The sequence below is a fragment of the Perognathus longimembris genome, chromosome 23 (genome assembly GCF_023159225.1).
Source record: "Perognathus longimembris pacificus isolate PPM17 chromosome 23, ASM2315922v1, whole genome shotgun sequence".
NCBI lineage: Eukaryota > Metazoa > Chordata > Mammalia > Rodentia > Heteromyidae > Perognathus > Perognathus longimembris.
The window spans coordinates 28,143,831-28,170,781 of record NC_063183.1 but is presented as its reverse complement, the minus strand read 5'-3'; the positions used below and the strand labels follow the sequence as shown (position 1 = coordinate 28,170,781).

General features: G+C 40.2%; 1 protein-coding gene across 1 annotated transcript in view; it reads right to left on the bottom strand.

Moving 5' to 3' along the window:
* The window catches only part of Fbn1 (fibrillin 1), a 192,885-nt gene that overhangs the window by 130,656 nt on the left and 35,278 nt on the right, over positions 1-26,951 (bottom strand). The window contains exons 4-5 of the mRNA XM_048332978.1: positions 26,612-26,707; positions 25,349-25,444 (exon numbers count right to left, since the gene is read on the bottom strand). Coding sequence (XP_048188935.1) covers positions 25,349-25,444; positions 26,612-26,707 — 192 coding nt within the window. The remainder of the gene's footprint in view (positions 1-25,348; positions 25,445-26,611; positions 26,708-26,951) is intronic.

The following is a 26,951-nucleotide window of genomic DNA, read 5'->3' as shown; positions in this document are numbered from 1 at the left end:
ATAAAGGAAAATGAGATCATTTCAACTTGGCGGAAATTGAAGCCTTTCAGCTATTTTGTGTCAACTTGAATTTCATAATATAAACACCTATTTTACTTGTCTCTCCACAGTTTAAGCAAAGTCAATTACTTTTTTAATTGGATTTCAAACTACAAGATCTCCACCCTGTTTCTCCTAGAATTCAACATGGGGGCTGGGGATATGGCCTAGTGGCAAGAGTGCCTGCCTCATATACATGAGGCCCTGGGTTCGATTCCCCAGCACCACATATACAGAAAATGGCCAGAAGTGGCGCTGTGGCTCAAGTGGCAGAGTGCTAGCCTTGAGCGGGAAGAAGCCAGGGACAGTGCTCAGGCCCTGAGTCCAAGCCCCAGGACTGGCCAAAAAAAAAAAGAAATAGAATTCAACATGGAAATCAACGGACATTGATTTTAATCTTTCCAGATCATCTAGAATCTAGTGTTTATGGTCTTTTTTTTTTTTTTTTTGCCAGTCCTGGGGCTTGGACTCAGGGCCTGAGCACTGTCCCTGGCTTCTTTTTGCTCAAGACTAACACTCTACCACTTGAGCCACAGCACCACTTCTGCTTTTTCTGTTTATGTGGTGCTGAGGAATCGAACCCAGAGCTTCATTCATGCAAGGCAAGCACTCTATCCATATTCCCAGACCCATTTATGGTCTTTTTTTTTAACATCATGTTAAGAATTTTTAGCAGACAAAACTCTGAGTTCACATTGTATTATGTTTATATGAAGGAAAATGCAAAGTCAGCCACAATTCTCCTTTGACAACAGATGTTTAAAAATCACAGACTATGAAATCAGGAAGAGACTTCAGATATCTTCTAGCTCAACCCTCTCAATTTACAGATGAAGAGTTGGAAGCCCAGAAAGGTCTGAAACAAAGAAAAATAAATACAGATCTAGAGAATCATGAGAACAGTATGAAAATCTTTAGGTCCCATAGCAATTCATGATGGTCACAAGAAATACCATGTTAGTTTTACTACATGCACTACATTCCATATTCTTTTGTACCCAAATTGGTCTGTGGTTAGTAGTGGCATCACCTAGAGCTTGACCCCTACTCCATTATCTGCTGGATCCACTTTTTAATAGGATGTATAGGTAAACTCTCTGAACATCAAAGTTTTACAAATTTGAATCTACACCAGTGCTACTCAAATTTTGTTCACAAATTTACTAGAACTCCTTAAGAGGTAAATACAGAAGAATATTTGACAGAATAACTTACAATAAGCTGATCACACAGATCTTACTGGTGCATATTTTAATACTTCTAGTGATGCAGTTATACTGAATTTTGTAACAGTACCCATTCACATCATATTAGAAATGACTTTAAAATGAAATTACATCACAGAGTAAGAAACACTGTTCTGAGCCATTCTTTTCAGTAATTAAAACAAAGTGAGAAAACATCAACAGATTCATTTCTCACCTTCTTCTATGAGCTAGTAATACCCTGAATCTTAGACTAAATAAATGCTGTATAAGAAAAAAAAATAGGGCTGGGGATATAGCCTAGTGGCAAGAGTGCCTGCCTCGGATACACGAGGCCCTAGGTTCGATTCCCCAGCACCACATATACAGAAAACGGCCAGAAGCGGCGCTGTGGCTCAAGTGGCAGAGTGCTAGCCTTGAGCGGGAAGAAGCCAGGGACAGTGCTCAGGCCCTGAGTCCAAGGCCCAGGACTGGCCAAAAAAAAAAAAAAAAAAGAAAAAAAGAAAAAAAAATAGTTCCTCTACTATCAACAGAGAAGCAAAACTCAACACAGAACTATTGAAATAAATCTAACAACACAGAAAAATAATTGTCTACCATGACCAAATGGCCAAGTGTGATTTATTGCAGGAATGCAAGGTTGGTTTGACATTTGGAAATTAATTACTCTGATTTACCACAGAATAATAGGAACAGAACATAATCATCTCAGTAGGTGCAGAAAAAGCATACTGACAGAATCCAATGTCCATTCATGAGGAAACTCTAACCAAAATGCACGCATGCACAGAGAGAGAAAGAGAGAGAGAGAGAGAGAGAGAGAGAGAGAGAGAGAGAGAGAGATATTAATTTCCTTAACCTGACAAGGAGCTCTGTGAAAAGCCTACAGTTAATATCACAGTTAGGTATCCCTGTTCAGATGGTTTACTACTATTTGTCTGTTGGTTGGTTTAAGGAAGCTTTGTATTTATAACCACTTATGACAGCCCATTCTCCAATGATATTTTTCCTATATTTTTAAGAATCTTTCTCTAAGCTTGCCTTAGAACTGAAATTTTTAGTTTTAGACAACAATTCTGGCAAGGCTGTGGAAGAAAAGAAACCCTTATATACCATTGGTAAGATTGTAAATTAGTTCAGCCATCCTAGAAATCAGTATGGAGATTCCTCAGAAACTAAAAGCAGAATTTATTGTGTGATTCAGCTACCCCTTTCCTGGGTACATGAGCAAGGAAATGAAGTCAGAGTTTAAAAAGCAAAAAAAAAAAAAAAAAAATCCTGCATGTCCATGTTTATTGTGCACCACCCACAATAGACAAGATTTAGAATCAGCAACCAACAGATAAAAAGGTAAAGAAAATGTGGTTTATATACACAATACAGTATTGTTCATCCTTCCTGAAGAAGAATGAAATTAGTTCATTTGCAGAAAAAAAAGATGGAGCTAAAGATCATCATGTTGAACAAAATAAATCAGACTGAGAATGAGACAATGAGAAGGACAACTATCACATTATCTCTTACATGCAGACTACATTTTTAAAAAAAACAACTCTTTGGGGAGACGAAGGAGACAAGTGGGAAAAGGGATAACAGAACACAATGGGGGTAATATGATTAAAGTATAATATTCGTACATATAAAAAAGTCATGATAAGAGACAATTAAAATATACAAAAAAAGAGAGAGAGTCCATTATAAAAAGAAGCAGGAAGGCAGGAAAACTAGTTAATAAGTACTTCATTGAATTTTCTGAGCAAAGCAATTTAATAAAACTCAAAGGAGCCAGGATACAATGAAAAAGGAGTTCATTTTGCACCTCTGTTACTGTAAGTGCTGGGGAAACACTGAGGAAAATGGGGGGTGGAGATGGGAAGCCAGACATCTCCATAGCTTTGGCAAGGTAGAAGCGGTTACTGAGGTTCCCCTCTACCTGTACCAGTACACAAGTCTTCCTGATTTTGAAGTCAATCCATTGCTGAATCATTTGCCCTTTCAATAATGCTGTTGCTATAAACAATCTATTTATTTATTCTGCAGTAGGGGAACTAGAAAAGAAAACCATTCAGCCCGCTAAGGAGGGAGAACCAGCCTAAAACTGTGGTGACCAGGCCAGGCACGCAGACATGTCTACTGGCCAGGCTACAGGGGATGATGGGTGAGAATTCCCACAGGAAAGGTGATTGGAAAGGCTTCGGCCTGTGGATGAATAACCCTGTGTTTTAGACCTTCAGAGCTGAATGGAAAAGGCTTGTTGACCACTGCTGAGTGTACATTGTTTACTGGAAGGCAGAGTTCACAAACCGAAGACAAAGGTCAAAGACCTACCATGAACTAGTTACAGGATACTCAGAAGAAAGACGCACTCCAGCCTAAGACAAACACTAGATTCCCACCCACCAGCAGAAGGGCAGCATGGGTATGGGAACTCTAGGTTAGCCTGACATTGTAGTAACACCCACCAGTCTGATATAAATCAGAATCAGGTTCTAAATAAGAGAAATTGTTTTCTACTGCATTTCTTACTGGTTAAAATGAGGTATGATAGAACAATGGTGCTTCAGTAGCATCTCTCTTATAAGAAATGCAAATTGACCTAATGCATCAAAGACATATAATAACTGAGCCATAAAAAAAGAACACCAAATTTTTATAAAATCTCTAGAAACAGGATTCACTAATCTCAAAAGCCATGGGGTGGGGGGCTCACAAAGATTCACATATAACATTAAATAGAAATATCTGAGTACTAATAGAAATTTAAACAGAGTTAGAACTTAATAGTAGGAAGAGCTGGGCTGGGAATGTGGCCTAGTGGCAACAGTGCTTACCTCATATACATGAAGCCCTGGGTTCAATTCCCCAGTACCACACATAAAGAAAATGACAAGAAGTGGCACTGTGGCTCAAGTTGTAAAGTGCTAGGCTTGAGCAAAAAAAAAGCCAGGGAGAGCGCTCAGGCCCTGAGTCCAAGCCCCAGGCCTGGCAAAAAAAATTTTTTTTAATATATATACATATATATATATATGTATATATATGATAATGCCTATTGATAGTCTGAACAAAAATTTTTTTTTAAGTCTGGCAAAAGCATGAGACCCTCTCTGAAAACACAAACTAAACCTGTATGGCCTGGCTTTTTGCCAGTTAACTGGAGATAAGACTCTCACAGACTTTCCTGTCTCGACTTGGCTTTGAGCCACAGTCCTCAAATCTCAGCCTCCTGAGTTGCTAGAAGGCATGAGCCACTGGCACCCAACAATTTTTATTATTCTTATTCTCCTTCATATAGGAATTTAAGTAGCTTCAACCTTTAGAAATTCAGCCTTACGGTGGCTCCAGGCTGTTGTTCTTCACCATCCTAATGGTGGAGAGCAGACACTGCACACAGCTAAAGACTCCTAGCGCCCCCCCCCCCAAAAAAAAATAATTTCAAGCTTTTCTTCTGCACCAGCCTTCCCAGTGGCAAATATTTTAGAACTCCTAATTCTCAAGCCATTTTTTAACCTCAGCCTTTTTTTGTTTTTCTGATGCCCAACATCAATTGAGTATAAATCTATCATATACTACTAGTAGTTTTGGTGTCTCCAAGTTATAATCCATGTGAGTCCAGCCAAGATACAGAGATTCCCAAAAATGCTTTCATCACCTCCCAGCTGGAATCTCTTAATTCACTATTTTCCATTCCAGCCAGTACTTCCTAGGAGTACTTGCAGTACAGGGATAACTAGGTCACAATCATGTTCTCAGGACACTGAATCCCTAATTACAGTTCCCCCATGATAAAAGAATCTGTGCACAAATTCGTGTGAGTCTAAGTCTTTTCTTTCTCAGGCCAAATAATAATTTCTCTTGTGTAACTTGAGACAGAAACTTTGTTCTCAAAACAAAACCAAAAAAAAAATGTAAGTTTATGAACCACTGACTAATTCCAAGGGGATACTCAAACATTTACACCACTCTTTCTGGGGTCACTTAAATGATACTTTTCTTCATTATAAAATACTCTGGCATTTTCATGATAAGAATACACTCAGGAAACAGAGGAACTACATTCTTAAATAAACAGGTTTTTTTTCTTTCTTGCATTATGTGATCCAAAAAATGTTCAGTGCCTATCTTGTCAAAAATCTTATGAATCAACAGTACCATTTCCACTGTCATCTTGTATGGGTTGGTAACTCTGCATAAGGCATGAACTGATGCAAATTAGAAAATGAGCTGGCTAACAAAGAATTAGCATCTTACTTGTGGCCTCTTCCCAGCCAGTGTAAATGGCATGAACCACTAGGATTGGTATAATTTATCTTTCACTGCAAAAGTAGTCTTCAGCCAGCACTGAATGATTGATTTCTGCAGCTTAACAACTGAAAAGGAAAATAAGCTGTTACTATGTACTTGTTACTAAAGTAATATGCCTCTTTGAATTATACAACAATCTTGATATATGTGATCTATGAGAATTTAACAATCTGGAATATAGATTTTATTTTTTTTGGCCAGGAATTCAAAGTGGTTTTGTATCGAAGAAGAAAAATAAAATATTTTAAAACCAAACCTTAAGGGTAGAAAATAGTTCAAATTCATAACTGACTCATTCATTAACACAGAGAATGCATATCTCCAAGGTAGAAAGCACTGGGGTTTTCTACATTTACATAGCTGTTTAGAAAACCTCTTCATAGAGATAATGACTAAACAATTACAAACAGTACTTTTTCAGCTAATGTTATTTAGCAGACTGTGTGGCAGCACTGGGAACTGAGTCGTGTTGACTGTGGTGTGACTTAACCTTTGTTAATATTCCCTGCCTATACAACTGCTCTCCGAAGTATATCCTCTGATTATTTATCTTTATATTTATTATTTGCCAATGCTAGCGCTCGAACTCAGAGCTTCTCACTTGCATGCACTCTACCCCTTGAGCCATATCTCCAGTCCAGTTTGTTGCTAGTGAACTGGAGATAAGATCCTACCAGACTTTCCTGTCCAAGCTTGCTTCTGAGCACAATCCTCCATGTCTCAGCCTCCTGAGTATCATCACAGGCATAAGCCACTGGTGCCCAGCCTGTCATTTATTTTGAAGTGACAAATGTCAGCTGCCGAAATGCATTTCTAACATGCTAAAGTTTGTGGACACTTTCAGTAATCATGTGCCAGCAGAAGACACATATAGACAGGCAAGGGAAATGCAATCTGAGGACTGGAAGTTTGGGAGGAATACCTAGTCTCATTCTATGTCATGATAAAAAGGATCTAGAGGTAGCAATCATAGTCAAGAATAGAAAGTTATTATTTACATGCCTGTAATGGATAATTCCCAGACAAAAATTTTTACCAATACCTTGTCTACTGAATTGAAAAATAATTAATTCTACTTATGAATCAAGATAGTATTATGACTGTTGGGCCTGCTGCATTATTTCAATAATAGCTATAATTCATATATATGCATATATACATATACACACATACATATATATAGGGGTCAACTATATACAGTTGAACATGTGTTTCTATAAATAACGGAAGAAAGAGCTGGCGTGCTTCTTTTTTATACTCCACAAAGCCTCAAATCCTAGATGCTGGCTTTCTGAAGCCTTTGACATCTAGAAGAGCTCAGGACTGTGAAGAACAATTGTGAGGATACTCCTAGCACACTTTTGACCTAGTTGTAGAGCTCTTTCATTAATACATAAATAAATCTTTCATCAGTCCATATTGATGTAGGGAAGAACTATGTTAGAAAAGAGCACTCTGTGTCCCATCCCTTCATATAATGTTGGGCAGGGGGGCAAAACTAAGTTACAAATCAAGTTCTTTCTGTTCCTAAGGAATGTTCTTCAGCCGTGACTACCTCACATAGTTAATTAAACCCACACTCTTTGGTATAATTCATTGAAATCGTTCTCAATGTAGTAGGGCGCATCACTTTTTAAGCAACCAGTACGACTAAGGAAGTTGTCATTAGTTTTGACTTCACAGGGTTAAAAAAAGGAACTCACTAAAAATAACATATTTCTTCTAAAATCAGATAGTGCTATATAAAGACAAATGTTATTCTAAGATGGAACATATTTCTGAAAAATAACAGAGGAAAAAGAGCCCAAGCAATACGTCGAAGGATAAATTTGTGATGGATAAAGAACAAATTCTTCCTTGTGTCTTAGACAGAAGTTGACCTTCCCTGTAACTCCTTGAAAGAGAATAGTGGTTATGAAATTGTAATCTTAGGTTAACACTTTACACTTCTCTAGAGAAGTCTGTGGAACGTATTTAATACTATATAATTGGAATAATAATGAAGAACAAGAGCCAGTGAATAGCTACAAAATTCAAACTTTGAAACTGAAGAGCTAGCTAGTTGCTGCCTTTTGATTTATGGTTGCTGTTGTTTTTTTTCCTCTGCAGACACTGAAGTTAAAGAAAGAGCTCAGAATTTCCATACTTATTATTTCTCAACCCAACAATCTCACTATTTCTCAATCAAATTTTCCCAGTTTGTCTTCAGCCTTGTCCCTTCAACATATTGTGCCATATGATCAAAGAACTCTTCATGATTTTTTTAAGTGTAATATTTAAGTTTCTGGCAATCTAACTAAATGTGAGAGTTCTATTTCTTGGGGAAACTGAGAAGCATCTGTTAAAAGTTTCTCATTTCCTAGCACCATGAAACACATAATCCAACCTCTGCCCTTTGGAGATCAATCAATCAACTGGTCGCTTACGTCCTCCCTATCATCGGTTTTCAGGCTTTCTGAGATGCTTCTGCCTGGTAATTACACGTTCCCAAGTGTATTCCATAAACTGGCCTCTCCCTATGACTTGTCAAGATAAGGCTAAGCCTATGGATGGCTGATAACCCTACATTCAGGAAACCAGCTCATTTTAACCACCTCCAGGAAGGCATGGGAAAAAGGAAACAAAATCGCCTTTAGACCATTCCAGTGATACTAGACCATGCCAAAAGCCACATAACCCAAATTTGAATTTCTTCCTAAAGCCAGATCTCCTTGTGACCAAATGTTTCTCAGGGGAAGAAAATTGATAGCATATTAATCCATGTCACTTCAGGCCACCCAAAGCCATTCATTTTAATGCCTGTCATTCTCCAGCCTCAATTTCAGCCACAGATTAGCAGTTACTATTTGTCTTCCAGAGTTTAAATAAAGCCATTATAATGCTGTAGTTGGTGAGTCAAAGGAGTAGGAAACTACCCACGAGAACAGTGACTATGCCTGTTTGTCCAATAGAAGCCAACTCTTATTATAGCTCTGATAGGGCTTGATCTTGTAACCGAGCAAGGAGGCCGGACGAATGCAGTATAGCAATAACAGCAATGCACTGCCAAGTCCTGCACTCCACACTGAGTAGAAGAAAGAAACAATGCCTAAAGACTACTTATTTGTTCATCCAGACGACAAATGCTACTGGATGCTAGATGCTGGGGTTAATGGTGATCAAGGCAGACATAATTCTTACCACACTGAACACTAATCCGGAAAAAAAAAAATGTGTCATTCTTACATAAAGCCACACACGATGCACGATGATTTCACCTCTTGTAAACAGTGGGCCTCCAACATTTGCTGCTTAGCTCCTGATAACTTTTCAGTGCTGTAAGGATTTATCCTTCCAGATCCCACAAAACCACACATGGCATTATAAAGATGACATGACCAAGAAGTATGTTGCTAGGTGGTTGTTATTTGTTATTGTCCACATAAACCATTACAAATGTATCTAGTGACTGAGGCGGTGGCCATAACCTGCCCCAATGGCACATGATTTATTGAGGACAGCACTGCTATTATGACATGCAAAGGCGTTTCCCGGGGATGAGTCTGAAGGCACTGTCACAAACTATGCAATGCCCAAACAATCCCGTTTTCACGGTGTGCTTATCCATGTATTCTGGGAACAACTGAGTTCTAGACCAACACCATTCCCATGGGGAAACTACAGGCCAGAATATCTACGGAAGTGTAAGTATTGGAGGAAGAGCAATAGATATCGTGTAATCCTGAAGATCTCCGAGACTTTGCAAGGACACTGGAAATCTGTAAGAACTCTCTCATCTGAACAGAGTCGCTCTTGGAGCTGCCTAGGGCACATTCTCATGGACAACCTGAACCATCAGGCTTCTAATGTGCTACAAAAATTCTCCAGGGATTTTTAATGACGCTCAGTGTGTATGCCATGGGATTTTTCTCATGCAGACTCCATAATGTATTAGATGCAGCAACTCTCATGCATATCCTTCTGCCGTGATGGTAGTGTCTCCACTATAATATAATTCCTGGAAGTCAGAGACAATTATATCTCACATCCTATCTTAGATTTTCACTCAGTAGCACAATAGTGTCAATATCTGATGAATCATAAACATAGTGTTCAGACCTTTCTTTCAGCTTAGTATCATACTTTTTAGTGGATACATTTAAGAGAACCAAACACTACTGAGGATGGCTTGGAACTCACAGGTTTGAATTGCCCCAATAGTTTACATTTCCTCCCATCCTCTTCTGGGATTAACACTGTTATTCTGCTGCAATTAAATCAAAATAGCACGTGGTTCTGTGACCACCAGCATCTAGCACTCCCATCCGACCTGACTATGCTATATTTACAGGTTCAAATTCTCACATTAACCTTAAAACTCAACCCATTCTCTAGATAGCTGTTCTGTTTATTCTGCTGATAGATGAATGTCAAGCACATCTCATTGATGTTAAAATGCTGCATCTCTAACCTAGCACACTTCTAAAGTACCTCTTACATCTCCACTGCTGGTCTTTCATGATGATTGATACACGTTCATTTCCCCTTGTGTCTATGTCAATAGAAGCAAGCAAAACCTTCCTGTGACTTTTAGTGGGTTGCTGGGAAGACAAATCCTTTTCAGCTCCACAGTAAGAACTACATTTTTGCCTCTATCAGAAAGAATGACATTGCCCCATTCATAAGGAAATGGAAGAACTTGGAAAAAAAATTATACTAACTGAAGTGGGCCAGACCCAAAGAAACATGGACTCTGTGGTTTCCCTCATAGGGACTAATTAGCACAGGTTTAGGCTAGTCACAGCAGAGGATCACAGGAGCCTAATAGCTATGCCCCTATGAACACACAAGATGATGCTAAGTGAAATGAACTCCATGTTATTGTCCCCGCGCTATCACTATATCTCATCTGAGTAACCCTGGATACTGTATATACTGGTATTCAAACTAGGGAAGTGAAAGGGAATATCAAAATCAAGAGACAAAGGATAAAAAGACAAATGACTCCAAAAGCAATACTTGGGGGCTGAGAATCTGGCTCAGCGGAAAAGCGCCTTCCTGGCGAGTACAAGGCACCCAGCTCTAGAAGAAAAAAAAAAAAAAGGTAAAAGCAATACTTGCAAAATCATATGGTGTAAACCAAATGAACAATTCATGGGGGGAGAGGGATAGGGGGAGGGGAGAGGGGGGAATGAGGGAAGAGGAACAAATAGTACAAGAAATATACCCATGGCCTAACGTATGAAACTGTAACCCCTCTGTACATCACTTTGACAATAAATAAGTAATTTTTTTTTTAAGAACTACATTTTTTTTTGCCAGTCCTGGGGCTTGGACTCAGGGCCTGAGCACTGTCCCTGGCTTCTTTTTGCCCAAGGCTAGCACTCTGCCACTTGAGCCACAGCGCCACTTCTGACTTTTTCTACATATGTGTTGCTGAGGCATCGAACCCAGGGCTTCATCTATGCCAGGCAAGCACTCTTGCTACTAAGACACATTCCCAGCCCCCAAAAGTACATTTTTATGGCAGGCTTTTTACTCAATTCTTCATTTTCTCCTCCCCTTATTATTATGATTTCCTCTCTTGTAGTTTTAGTCTTTGCTGCAATTGTTAACAGTTGTGTGTGCATGAAAGAAAAGCCTAAGACTGATATTATACCCAGTATGGAATGTTAGCTATGTCCGAATAGAGGATCCTGAAAATGGGCTGTTCCAATAATAAGACTTCTAAGTAGGAAAAATGATCACAATAGGACCTTTAAGATTAGGTCTCACTTCAGTGATATATGAAAAATGTCTTGATACCATTTAGGAAACAATAAGTTTCCAACTGTGATTACCTTGATATTTGTGAGAACACAAATGCTAATTGCTAATTAAACATATATTATTCAAGCAGACCCTGTGTCACATGCTTCATGAATTACTTCATTTGCTCTTTCCAACAATCTCACTGTTATCTTCATTATAAAGATTAGGAAACTAGAGCCGAGACACATGCAGGAACTTCCTGAGCCCCCTCAGCCAGCAAATGGCAGAATTCATCTTCAGAGTCTGAGCTCTTACTAAGTTTTCTAAGAATGGCCAGGCAATTAAAAACACACACACACACACACACACACACACACACACACACCACACACACACAACTCTTCCTAATAAAAACATTAAAATAAATGTAACATAACATGGACAAATTGGAGTGAGGACTCCCTCAAGACAAAATTTAGATTGTGGAAATCATTTCCTTATCACTTCCTCTCATTCATAAAAAGTAAAGATACCAGCAACTCAGAAACGATGAGAGCAGGCAAGTCCTGTGTGTATTTCAAGCTGGCTCTGCAGAGAGCTGCGATGCTCCTGAAAGTTGTTGCCCTTTGATTTTTTGTGCTAGTTTTCTCTATTTGGAAAAACACTGCATTGAAAGGAAAGAACCGCTCGTAAGGTCTGAAGAGAAAGCTCTCTAGCCCACTCCAAACCATGCTATCTGGAAACAAAAAGAAAGGAAGAATTTTCTGTGGTGGACAAGAGCCGTTTTCTTTCAAGAGGATGATTCTCATTCTATTAGACACTACTTTCCAAAGCCAGTTTTAGTGCATGCCTCTGCTTTTCTTTTTCCCATAGCACGAGAAAGTTCCAAAATACGTTCCACTGTTCAAGTCAAGTTTATAAATCATGATACAAAGAAAGAATGAGTCAAGTTTGACTCTGGGAAGACCATGGCTTTGTTTGGGGTTTCTCAAGTTCATTAGCTTTAAGATGAAGAATGTACCACTCACTGGAATCCCCCACAGAATAGGAGCACTTCCACTGGGGCCTGCGGGAACAAATGATTCCTTTAAGGGCTAATTCGTGTTCTCAAAAAAAAAAAACACCCCACTTTCCTTTAGGCAAAAGTTGCCTCCCCGTCCACAAGCCTTTCCTTTTAGTTTAGTTTGGTTCGTTGTCTTACAAAAGGGAAGGTCAGTGGGGCTGCTGCCTGGTATGGGAAGGCCAACCCTCTCCAGAGGCGGAAAGAGAAATGCACCCACTGAGTCATTAGAACCTTCTTTGTTTTCTGAGGAAACAAACCTCCTACTCTGTTGTTTGCCTTATAAAGCTCTTCTGAAACCGTTCAGGGAAAAAGCGATGGTTGCTGAGGGGATAAGGTAGGAAAGTTGGAGAACATTTCCTTTCATGTATTTCACAAAATTCAATTCCCACACATTTCAGTAATAAAGACCCATATTCAGATTCCCATATGAGATACAGATGAGTTTGCCAGTACCGTCGTTCAAAGTATCTTTTCTTAAAGTGTTGGGCTAAGCAGACATACTTAATATTTTTCTCATCGGCCTCAAGATTCCACAGCAGAAACAATTAATAAATAAATACTCTCCTCACAACCCTGGACTGTGTACTCAATGAAACAGGAGGACTTAAAAGTTTTTAACTTTATTATATGTGAAATTCTAAAGTCTGACCGAAAAACTGTATAATAAAAACTAATATTAAAAAGCCCCCAAAAAGGAAAGGGCAAGGGAAGGGGTAACATTGTCAAAAAAGAACTATACTCTTTACCTGACTTGTGTAATTGTAACTCTTTTGTACATCACCTTTATAATAATAAAAAAATACATTAAAAAAAAATCCCCCAGAATACCAAATTCGAGAGACACAGGGTAAAAAAAGAGAAATAACTACAAAAGCAATACTTGCAAAACTGTTTGGTGTAAGTGAACTGAACACCTGGGGGGGGGGGGAGGGAAAGGGGGGAAGGGAGGGGGGCATGAGGGACAAGGCAACAAACAGTACAAGAAATGTATCCAATGCCCAACGTATGATACTGTAACCTCTCTGTACGTCAGTTTGATAATAAAAATTAGAGAAAAAAAAAAGAAAAATAACTACAAAAGCAATACTTGCAAAACTGTTTGGTGTAAGTGAACTGAACACCTGGGGGGGGAGGGAAAGGGGGGAAGGGAGGGGGGCATGAGGGACAAGGCAACAAACAGTACAAGAAATGTATCCAATGCCCAACGTATGATACTGTAACCTCTCTGTACGTCAGTTTGATAATAAAAATTTGAGAAAAAAAAAATCCCCCAAAGTAGCTAAGCAACTGTAATACTAGCTACTCAGAAGGCTACACGAATCTCCAAAATAAACAGTAAGAATAAGACCAGGGATGCAGTCATGGCTCAAGTGGTAGAATACCAGCTGAGCAAGTAAGTTAAACGAACATGAGGCACTTGGTTCAAATAACAACAACCCATAAAAAAGCAGATTCATAAATCTTATAATTCCCAAATTGTGAAGCTAGCTGATAGGCCAAATTTGATTTTCAAAGAAAATACTGAAAAGCACATATATAATCATTTCATTCTAAAAATTCATTTATGGTCCATTCTGTAAATATTTTCAAGAGAATTTACAGTGTTATAACTTGCTGATGAGGCTTTCTAATCTGGATTTTAGATTATGTTATGGTGCTATACATATTTGACACAACAATCAATAGGTATACATGGGGAAAAAAAGCTTTTTGACAATTTCAATGAGTTCATTCCTTACCTCTTAATAAACATCATTAAAAATCACCAGTGTAGGGCTGGGGATATAGCCTAGTGGCAAGAGTGCCTGCCTCGGATACACGAGGCTCTAGGTTCGATTCCCCAGCACCACATATACAGAAAACGGCCAGAAGCGGCGCTGTGGCTCAAGTGGCAGAGTGCTAGCCTTGAGCAAAAAGAAGCCAGGGACAGTGCTCAGGCCCTGAGTCCAAGGCCCAGGACTGGCCAAAAAAAAAAAAAAAATCACCAGTGTAGCTGGGAATATGGCCTAGTGGTAAAGTGCTCGCCTCATATACATGAAGCCCTGGGTTCGATTCCTCAGCACCACATATATAGAAAAAAGCTGGAAGTGGCGCTGTGGCTCAAGAGGTAGAGTGCTAGCCTTGAGCAAAAAGAAGCCAGGGACAGTGCTCAGGCCCTGAGTCCAAGCCCCAGGACTGGCAACAAAAACAAAACAAACAAACAAACATCACCAGTGTATATTCCTAACAATGAGGACTAGGTCACCCAACTGTTTTAAAATGCAATAAGATGCAAGAAAGACAAGAATTCATTAGAGGAATACAAACGCTAAAATGGATGGTATAATCCTTCAAATGAATGGCAGAAATGAAATGTTTTAATAAATGCATTAACCAACTAACTGAAATGTGGATGGGGCCCAAGAGGCCAGAAGGGGTGAAGTGAGAGCACTGTTTCATGGAAACAGATGGAGTTGAGTGAGGGAACTCCCTGTGGCCAAGAAATGACTGGGAGAAGGGAGAAAAATGAACCTTAAAAACTTGATCTTCAGGGACTGGGGATATAGCCTAGTGACAAGAGCGCTTGCCACATATACATGAAGACCTGGGTTCGATTCCCCAGCACCACATATACAGAAAATGGCCAGAAGTGGCGCTGTGGCTCAAGTGGCAGAGTGCTAGCCTTGAGCAAGAAGAAGCCAGGGACAGTGCTCAGGCCCTGAGTCCAAGCCCCAGGACTGGCAAAAAACACAAAAAAAAAAACCAACTTGATCTTCAAAGGAAAGCAAGAACAGCTAGACCTCGCTGTATGGCTTCCTAATTCTAGAAGTAAGACTTTCAAGGGCTAAAAACAAGAGAAGCATGCAAGCCATCAGACTATTCCAAACCAGGAATTTATCAGTGTTTAATTAAAGGGATAGTACCGCCTGCCCAAGTAATTCTTGAAAATATTAGAACCAAATCCCAAAGTATTTCATGCCACATTGAAATGTATGGTCAAATTAATCCTCTGAGGAATGGAAAAGATGAGTGTGTATATAATAACAAAGATCTTCCCTACCCCATTCCCAAATCCTCTATATAGTTAGATAAATATATATATATATATATATATCCCTTTGTGAAAAAATACCTAGAATATAAAGTGCTCTCGTAGATTAGTCAAGTGACTTTCAAATGACTGTCAAACTCAATCCAGATCTTCAAGATATAGGGCTAGGAATGTGGCCTGGTGGTAGAGTGCTTGCCTCATATGCGTGAAGCCCTGGGTTCGATTCCTCAGCACCACATATATAGAAAAAGCCAAAGTGGCTCTGTTGTTTTCTGTGGTAGAGTGCTTGCCTTGAGCACAAAGAAGCCAGGGACAGTACTCAGGCTCTGAGTTCAAGCCACAGGATTGGAAAAAAAAAAAAAAAGATAACGATGTAAGAAAATGATAAAGAGAGGATTCTGAAATTGATAGACTCTGAAACATTGGGTTAAATTAAGTCAAAGCAGTTTTCTTGTTACAGGACCCCCAGGAGCTAATATGCTAATATACCCAGATTCTCTCCCACAAAGGAATATGGTATAGAGTTTCCAAAATGATATTGACCATGGAGAATGGAAAGTTCACTTCACGGAACCCCCTCGGGACTAATGTTCTCCAAGAAGTACTTTGGCAAATGATCTGGGCCACGAAGCTCCATCTATTTATTCAATATATATTCATAAACTCAAAACAGCACAGACTCTCTAGAGACTCTAACTACCAGGGAACATAAACACTAAATGTTCTGAAGTACTCCCAATTGAGCATATAAAATTGGTATAAGGCTGCTATCCATAAGATTGAGCAGAAACAGGTCCAGAAATAAACGAAAACTCTCTCAGAGACCTGCACTATACTCCCTTCTTTGAGATTAGGTAAGTTTGAAAGGATAAAAGGAAAAGAAAAGGGAAAGTTGGAGGGTAATAATCACGGAAATATAGGGGATGAATACAGTCAAAGCACACTACAAGCAAGTATGGAAATACTGCAATGACATCCCTTACTTTGTATAATATATGCTAATAAAAATAACCCCCAAATAACAAGTTCACCAAGGTAAAAAAAAAATCAAACTGAAAACAAACTTTGGAAATGAAACCAAGACATCAAGTTTTACAAAATTTAATAGCTTCATTCAATAATGAGCTCGGCTAACGTTACAGCATGCCAAAGAGCAGCTGGAGTATCAAGGCAGGCAGGTGACACATTCAAATTCAAATGTGACACTATGATCACAACCTGGACCTTCAAGCACATGCCAAGTATTGAAATGCCCAAGGGAAATGGGCTTGGCAGAGGGCTGGGCTGTCACTAGCTGTATGGGGCAGGGGAGGAGGGTCACTTTGTAAGAAGACATACTGAGAGGCTTCAGGGACAACACTCTGACTACATAGTACATGCTGTCTCCTTGCATTTTGGGGGTGCCCTGGGTGATGGAGACTGTCAAATGTTATGAGTCTGGCTGGATAGATGTTCAGATGTTATTCCAAGGAGGGTTTTCTACAGTGTCAAAATTGTGTTTTTCCAGGCACCGGTGGCTCACACCTAAAATCTTAGCCCCTCAGGAGATTGAGACCTGAGGATCGCCATTTGAAGCCAGCCTGAGCAGGAAAAGACGGTGAAACGCATACCTCCAATTAACCAACAGAAAGCCAGAAGTGGCGCTGGGACTCAAGTCATAGAGACTTGAGTGAAAAAGACAAGGAACAGCACACCCAAGCCTTGAGTTAAAGCCCCAGAACTGGTACCAAATAACCAAAAAAAAAAAAAAGTCTTTTGTATTCTAGCCATTTATTATGACACCAAAAAATGAAGTTGGTCTCTGCATGTATCCCGGCCTCCAGACCGGCACTGGGGCATGCATACCCTCTGTGCATACAGTTGCTCAACCAGAAAAACAATGTCATTGTCAACAGCCGTAGTTCCTAGAACCACTCATGGGAAATCAAGTTTATTCAATGGTCTACCAGCTGCCAACTATTGCAATACCATTGCAGATGCACAGTAACACTTGGGGTATCTGCACATGATTGTTTACTTTCCACTCACACTAAATACCAAGAGTGGGACTTCTAGAAGGGCTTCAACATATTTTAGCAATAGCACGTTATTGCTTGTTACCTTCGGAAAGGGGGGGGAGGGGGTGGAGACACACAGTTCACAAGAACTCAGCATCCCCAAAGGCCCTTGAGGAACTAGAGTTGGCCTGTGGTATTTATTCTAGGAATTTTAATAGTAGCCACCTACAATCTACAATTACATGAAATAGTGTGAGATCTATGGCTCCAATGAAGTCATTGTAACATTTCTTTGGGCGGGGGGGGGGGGGGGGAAGCACCAAAAAAAAAGTATCTGTGGACATATTTTAGATCTCTAGGCTTGTTCAACTTAGGTATCTGTTACTTTGATCTTCTACTGTCATAGTCTCTATCTCTGTTTTGTTTGTCAGAGGCAGGCTCTTTCTATGTAAGCTGGTCCCAAACTCTAAATGCTGGGATACTCCTTGCTCTTCTCCATCTCTGCCTATTCAACTTTGGGATTTCATATTTTTTAGTCTGCATATATATGTGACATTATGCAATACCTTTTCCCTGTATCTGGTTCATTTCATGTAGTCTAATTTCCCCTGGGCCCACACATACTGTGGCAAATGGCAGGTTCTCTTTTTTTTAATCTAAGTAATATCCCACTACTTATGTATGTGCCATGTTTTCTTTGTCCGTTTGTTCACTGACGGACACTGAGGTTGTTTCCCTATCATAGCTATTGGGAATAATGGTGAAATGATAATAACTACTAAAATCACACCATATTAAGGACTAAATAATAGACTTTGAGTTGTTCTTGACATTTGTCAAAAGTAACTATGTGAACCTGAGACCAATTGCTCATACTTATAATCCTAACTACTCAGGAGGCCAAGATCTGAAGACAGCAGCTTGAAGCCAGCCCAGGCAGGAAAGTTACCCGAGACATTTATCCCCGATAAACTACCAAAAAAGACCGAAGTGTCGCTATGACTCAAGTGGTAGACCATTAGCCTTAAACAAGAAGAAGCTCAGGGAAGGACACAGGAGGATTCTACTGTTGACGTTGTCTTTAAAGTTCTAGGTGAATTTCCTGTGGAGTACCCTACGTGGTTACTATATATGATTTTGGTACACTGGATAATATATATATATATATATATATATATATATATATATATGCCTACCTAATCTAGGGAAGGGAAAGAAAAATGAGGGCGTAAGATATCACAAGAAATGTATTCACTGGCTTATTATGTAACTGTACCCCCTTTGTACAACATCCTGTCAATAAAATTTAATTTAAAAAACAAAAAAAGAAGCAGCTCAGGGACAGCGCCCAGGCCCCAAGCTCAAGTCTCAGGACCATCACACACGTGTGGGAAAAAAGTAACTATGTGAGCATACAAATTAATGTTGCCATTTACATGAATCCTATACCATCCTCTTAGAAAGCTCAAATACATACAATATTATTTATTTTAAAAGTAAACAGGCTTCATCCTCTGGCTCATATAGTTTGACATTAAAACATTGACCTAGTTTCAGGCACTTCATGTGCCACATGAGAAACTTATTTGCACTGGTTTTTATTCTAAACAAAATAGTTTTGACTCCAAATAGTTAAAATGTATTAATAAGCCCTGTTGCCAGTAGAATTAGCAGTAAGTTATTTTAGGTCACTTCTCCAAACTCAAATCCTTTCTCAAGAGGAAAAATGGTCAAATATCCATTTGAAAGTGTTGCTGACTCTGTAAAGGCGTTTCTGGAAAGTAGAGTTCCTTCTACGTCTACGCAGCTGTAACTAACATAGAAACACCACCTCGCTTGCACTGAAAAAACATGCACATATTCACTCCAGATCTATATTAGTTAGATGCAATGTTCAATCCTCTCAAGTCCATTTGTATGTACTGAGAACACACAACAATCACTCTCTTCCCAAGTGGATCGTACCTTTAAATCATAAAAGAAAAAAAAATCAATCAGAGAATATTCCACAACCCTGTCTTAAGACAAGAGTTCCTTGGTTTTTCGCAAAACTATTTGGTGTAAATGAACTGAACAACTGGTGGGGGGGGGGAGGAAAAGGGGGAGGGGAGAGGGCGGAATGAGGGAGGAGGTAACAAACAGTACAAGAAATGTATCTAACGCCTAATGTGTGAAACTGTAACCTCTCTGTACATCAGTTTGACAATAAAAATTAAAAAAAAAAAGAGTTCCTTGGTTTTGAAAAATATTCCAAAGCAGTTTAGTTGAACTCTGCCAGGGAGAAAAACTATCTACCTCGCCACTATTTACAAGTTTATATATTTACATAGCAATGTATTTAATTGTTTAGATCGACTCCTGAACCACACCCCTAACCTGCCAGATTTCTTGAATGGGACTGCTTCGAACATCACTTTACTTCCACCTTACAATTAATGCCCTTCATTTCCTTCTGATCATGCCGCAGGAAGTTCTCTGCGGCACCAAATGCCCTCTTCCCAGTGCAGTCGAAGAATATACTGATTGTGTCTGCATGCTTCAGACCCAGGCTGGCCAGGTTCAGGTTTTGATTGCCTCGCTGATACGCTGTTTATCTCTCCCTGGACAAGTTATTTGACCTTTTGCCTCTGTTTACTCCTCTTTAAGATGGGGATCACTGTGGGAATTTTCTCATCATGTGTCTGCGAACCATCTAAATACGCCTGTGCTCAGCACTTTCCCGCCGTTAGTGTATCTAAGAGCTTCTGCGGTTCTCATTCCTTCTTGAGACTCTGATGGGTCTGATGACTGCCAGGCTAATCCCTGGAACTCCTCCTTGCCTTCGGTTTCTTTGGCACTGTGTTCTCCTGGTTCTCCTGCTTCAACTCCGATGTTCCCCAGGTTTTTCTTTGTTTCTCTACACCCCTGGCCTGCCATCATCACACATAACCACCTCCAACTTCAAGTCCATCTCTTTCATAACCACCTCCAACTTCAAGTCCATCTCCTTAGTCATGACCTTCTCAAGTCTCCATTCACTCACATGATTTCACTGTGTTTAACACCAGAGTATTTTACAAGATCGTTAATGGCCTGCGTTCTGAGGTAAAATGGCAAGAGAAAAGTCTGATTCCACATAGTGTTCCTAGTAACTATGGCAACGCACAACTTTGCTTGTGTTGTCATTGCAAAAACAGCCGCTGACCTCATTTCGCTATGCTGATAACAAGTGCGAGCATACTGTACCACTGAGCTAAGGCGATGATAAATTCTACTGCAGACTCAAGGTCCAAGGAGAAAGGGAAGAAGGGACAACTAGAAAATTATCACAATCAATTTGCAAGGGGAAAAAAAAAACCTAGAAGTGGAAATCAATGAAATAAAGTTAAGAATAAAAAAAAAATTAAAAAAAAACAGAAAGCAGTCATCTTTGCTGGAGAATACAGTAGGATGTATCAAACTTGAGTGCCCACAGAGGTCAAGATGCAAGCTAAATGAATTTAATTAGCTGGCCATGGGACCACAAGGAGTAGTGGGGATTACAATAAACTGGAGGACGTATCTGATGCTATTCCTATGCACTTGGAAAAACAAAGCAAACACTGGAGACCAAACAAGCCGGAGCTCTCTACTTTTCTTCTTTGGAGTGCAGAGAGACAGGAAATGACACAATATTCCATAGTCACCTACCCAACGAGGCCTACTTGCCAATATATTTATATATTTTAAATGGCCGCAAATGAGCTATTTGTTTCATAACCATAAATGACTGTATGGTTCATAATTTCAAGCCTGGATCTCCATCACCCGTCAAAAATGCTAAGTTCATGGCTTATTAGGCTTCACTTATTGGCATTTGGTGATCCAAATGTTGCCAGTATCACTCCCCAGGGAAATTTCACACTTGCATTATATCGCTGCCATCACCACAGATGTGTGAGAGATTCATGGTCTCCCAGGGACAAAGATGCTTATCCCCAGCAATACTTGCAACTGAGATTCTAAATCATAGGTATTACATCATGACAGGAATTTGTGTTTGTTTTTATTTCTATTGCCACTTGGTTTTGGTAAAAACACAGCACTACTGTATATCCTTGCCAAATAAAAACTGGCCTTGGCATGGCCCTGAGAGATCATACTTCTCCAAGATAAGGTCAGATGCACTTAGAATCTACATTGTGATGAGTTCTGCTTGGCTTGAAACCAGTGACTGCCCAGAACTGGGATCAGAGCAATGATTTCCAAGGGATGATTGCCCATACCTGACAGCTATCTCCATAGTGTTCTGATGGCATGAGCTTATTAATTCAGTGTAGCTCCTAAAGGCCATCTGCAGAGCAGGAGACAGTAAGCTTGGTGTGGGAATTAAAAAGATGATGAGACTCTACTTGTTCGTGGACTTGCACTCTAGCAAGGGAAATGGAAACTCGCAATTTCAGTATGGCACATAGAGTGCCGTACAAATGGGGTGTGGCGGAGAATACATGGCCTCCTGCATTTGCTAAAACCAATAGAACTGTGCGGTCCTGTATGTAAAGTAAGGATTTTTCACTAGCCACATATCAATACTGCCTCGTCAACTTTCAGAGAAAAAAAAAAGTGTTGCACTAATGCACATTCTTAATACAAAACACTGGGGGTGGAGAACAAGAAGATACATGGGGAATTGTCTGTACTTGGTACTCAATTTATTTCGTAAACTGAATACTGCTCAAAAATAAAATCTACTGAAAGTAAATAGGTAGGGAGGAGATGGAAGGAAGAAAAGGAAACGAAGGAGAGAAGGAGAGACGACAGGGAGTGTAGAATGAGCTAAGGGAGAATGCAGGAAGTTCATTTCTAAATGGCAAAGGCCATACTTCAGAGAGAGGGAGAGAGAGGAAAGGGGAGAAGGGAGAGAGAAGAGAGGAGAAAGTGAGAAAGAATGAGATTGAAACCTGCATTGTTAGTTATCCTGCTATACAAAGCCATGTCACACTGCATACCTCCCCATGCTTCTCAGTGGATCTGTCCTGACTTGATTCCACACCCTAATCCATCACTCGTGCAATTACAAACACACATCTGATAAGAGGATGTATTGTCACACTCTTTAAGAAGGTAAAAACAGGGGCTGGGAACGTGGCTCAGTGGTAGAGTGCTTGCCTAGCATGCACAAAGCCCTGGGTTCGATTCTTCAGCACCACATACACAGAAAAGGCCAGAAGTGGTTCTGTGGCTCAAGCGGTAGAGTGCTAGCCTTGAGCAAAAAGAAGCCAGGGACAGTGCTCAGGCCCTGAGTCCAAGCCCCAGGACTGGTAAAAAAAACAAAACAAAACAAAAAAAGAAGGTAAAACAGATGGCTTTCAAAAGAGCAAAAGTTACAAAAAAGCACTGAGGAATTCAATAACTAGAAATGTAATTCTGAAATAAAAAAGATTGCATGTGGCGAGAGAAAACTTTTGTTCCTTTCTTCTCCCACTGCAGGTCAGAGCTCTGCCCAGGGGTAGAACACCTGGGGGGTAATGACAAAACAAAGTCTACTGCCTGCTCCTAAACACTATCTCAAGTACCTGGAAATCTGTCACTTAGAGATTCATTTCAACACCCTATCACTACTGTGAAGATTAGCATACATTTCTATCTTGGTGCAAATTGTAGGACAGTTTTTCTCCACTAGGAACAGCTAAGCTCCCCACCAGTTCTGATGAGTACTTGACGAAATCCTAACCCATAGGCACCAGTTTTAAGGTTGGGTACCTCTGAAGAAATAACTGTCGCCTGATTCAAAATCAGGCCCTCTTTATTTTAATAGACTGTGTCACCAATACCTGAACTACAGGTATCCATATTTTTCACAGTATTAATGACTCTGTTATGTGTAAAATGCTCCATAACTTCATGCTATTAGTGGTTCTTCCAAAGTGAATTGGGGCTGGGGATATGGCCTAGTGGCAAGAGCGCTTGCCTCATATACATGAAGCCCTGGGTTCAATTTCCCAGAACCACATATATAGAAAATGGCCAGAAGTGGCGCTGTGGCTCAAGTGGCAGAGTGCTAGCCTTGAGCAAAAAAAAAAAAAAAAAAAAAGCCAGGAACAGTGCTCAGGCCCTGAGTCTAAGCCCCAGGACTGGGGGGGGAAAAAAAAAAGTGAATTGAAGTCAGCATTACATTTGAGAAATTATCCTCACATACCACCCTTTGAGACATAGATCCACCATCTTAATCTCCTATAATACCTTTACTGAGCCAACAAGAAAGCCAGTCTGATACTATCTTTTTTTTTTTTTTGCCAGTCCTGGGGCTTGAACTCAGGGCCTGAGCACCAACCCTGGCTTCTTTTTTCTCAAGGTTAACATTCTACCACTGGAGCCACAAGGCCATTTCTGGCTTTTTCTATATATGTGGTACTGAGGAATCAAACCCAGGGCTTCATGTATACGAGACAAGCACTCTACCACTAGGCCATATTCCTGGTACTACCTTATTAAAGACAGTTTATTTTATTACTCTGGATGTATATTAGCTCCAAGTTAATAAAAATATATGTGCAAAGACAAACAGTTTAAGGAGGGGCTCCAAAAGATGCCAACATGTAATTTAATCACCAAGACCATTATGCATCATCACATAGTAATACCCTGCAGTGGTTTTATCAACAGAAACACAATATAATTCAATATAGTACACTATAAATCCAGTAATAATTAGAGTTGACCTAGGCTTGCTTGCCAAGTACTTGTTTGTTTGTACTGGTGCTTCAGTAGAGAATAACTGAATTTGGTTGAACTTGAAGAAATAAAGAGAAAATATACAATTATCCCTCCCCCTCACAAACCACTTGGCTCTTTGTTTTCCTCGGCTATATGTTTAAAATGGCATATATTGAGAACATCTGCTACTTAATCTTTATCCTCCATCTCAAAATAAGAAAATTCTTCTTTATACAACTTTGGATAACCGTAATAATTGCAGTTTTAAATGTTCCTGAGTATCTTTCAATTTCAGCAAACCTTCTAAAACTTCACTGTAAAACTAGGAATGATGAGGAAATGATCGTGAACATAGAGATGAGATAATTAATAAATCCAAAGTTCAAGACTGGTGCCAGTGGCTCACACCTGTAATTCCAGATACTTGGGTGTCCAGGATCCAGAGGACCACAGTTCAAAGCCAGCCTCGGCAGAAAGGTCTTTGAGATTCCATCTCCAAGTGACCAGCAAAAATGCCAGACTGAAAGCATGGCTCAAGTGGTAAAACACCAGCCATGAGTAAGCAAGCTGTGCCCTGAGCTCAAGCCATGGTACTTATAAACACACAAATAAATCCAAAGTGAGTGGGGATAAAAAGCTTGACGAATACTGCATGTCATGTTTATTTCAATATCACATTTGCTTTTGGGGGTGGGCAGATCAAGTAAACTGTTTCTTTTAATTAGGAGCAGCAGTGAGTACCGGATTTGCAGATAGAAATGTCCCATTCAAATGAAAACTTATTATTTGTGTGGCCTTGGGGACATTCTTGGATATTAGTCTCTTCGTATAGCTAAGTACAGATGATTGTACACATTTCCCTTAAAAGCTACTTCTGAGTAGATACTCACTAGCTCGGGGGTGAATCGCGAATGCTAAAGCTTGTAGATCAACCAGGTCCCATAGCTCTTTTCCCTTTCCATACCAAAGTTTTGTTGGGAACCATTTGTCTAATTTACCAGAATAATGGAAAGCTCATTCTTTGCCCTTAGGGAAAATTCTCCTCTTTTTAGGCTGATGCCAGCAGATAATTACATGTAAGTTCTTTATAGAGTACTGCATTCAACTGGCAAGAAGTCCAGGATAACAGGCACAGACTCATGGTCACTCTTGGCATCTTGGAGACCTTCCCAGCGGCAACTCAAAGCCCTTAAAACTCAGCAAAATTCATGAAGCGGTGCGCAGAGCCAATGCCTACAGAAGTCAGAAAGAGCTACAACATCAGAATGTGTTTGCACAAATGATTCAGTGATTTCAAAACCGTTACCTCTTTCACACTGGGGTCCGGTGAAGCCGTATGTGCACGCGCACCGATTCGGAGCCACGCACCTCCCTCCGTTGAGACAGCCACTTTCACAGACAGCTGTGAGACAGAGAATAACCTGATGAAGCAACACCTAGGCCCTCTCACAGGAGGACTTAGTAATCACCCAGTACTTGCTTTGAACAACCACTGGACGGTTCTAAATCTGGGGTTCTCAGTTAGGGAAAGCTGCCTGAACAGGTGAGTTTGTACCTGCGTTAGTCCTGAAGGCCTCATTACATACAGCACCTGAGCAAAGCTTGAGGTTCTGCATCTAAGGTGGTGGAAGGGGGGTACAATCTGACTGCTGATGATCATTTCTGTCTAATTTCTTGAGGGATTCCCTAAGGGAAACGTGGTTTCTGCTGATGTTACTGTTTCAGAATTCATGCCATTAACTGCAAAGCACAAAACCTTAATGCTGACATTCTGTCACTCAAGAACTGGGACAGGGGGCTGGGGATATAGCCTAGTGGCAAGAGTGCTTGCCTCCTATACATGAAGCCCTGGGTTCCATTCCCCAGCACCACATATATAGAAAAGGCCAGGAGTGGCACTGTGGCTCAAGTTGGCAGAGTGCTGGTCTTGAGCAAAAAGAAGCCAGGATAGTGCTCAGGCCCTGAGTTCAAGCCCCAGGACTAGCCAAAAAAAGAACTGTGACAAAGGGCGAACGGAGTGTGTTTTACAGGCTCCATAGGAGACTACTGGTAAGGTAAACATCAAGAAACTGAAAGAGAGATGTTACCTATGAGAAAAAAGTTATTAATGTAAAAATGAAAAGGGCCATCACTCTGAGCACCTCCTCTTGTGCAACTTCTATAATGGAATCTAGTTTGGGAAACCAGAGAGAGCTGCAGACACCATCCATTCATCAAGAGGAAAGACAAGTTTACAGAGGAAGGTGAGGTCGAGTTCTGCACACCCAGGTGGAGCAGGCCAGTGAATGAATGGAATTAACAAAGATTCTTCACTTTGGGTGGTGACTGCAAACCAAAGGCACGGAGCAAGCCGATGGCCAGGGAAGATGGAAGGCCGAGTGTGTCCCGTGATTTAGAATCAACATTCCCAGTGAAAAGTGGGTGTGTTGGAGAAGTGATCTGCTCATCTCAGGGCAAAACGCAGGGTTCCCAGGCGAGCAAGGAAAACGTGTCAGCCCTCCTCTCGTTCCATGTACCCATATTCTATGTAGGTTAACACCCTGTGTGCTCCTAACCACGGCTTACTTACGTTGTCCACAGTGAGTTCCAATGTATCCCTTCTGGCACAGACAATGATCGTCACTGCAGCTACCGCCATTCATACAGCGAATGTTACAGTGTTGTACTTGGGGGAGGGGAAAAAAAACAAGAAAGAGAAAGAAGGATTTATTTTTGCCACTTCGGTGCACAGATTGCAAACATTCACGGGAGTTGAGTTTCAGACATTTTGAAGAGAAGATAAAATGATTTACCAGGATCCATGTGCATATGCAGAAATGTCCTAATTAACCATACTAAAGATGTCTAATGTATGTAATCAAGCCATTTACAGTGCAATATAGTGTTTTCCCCCCCTGTGGCACCTAGTT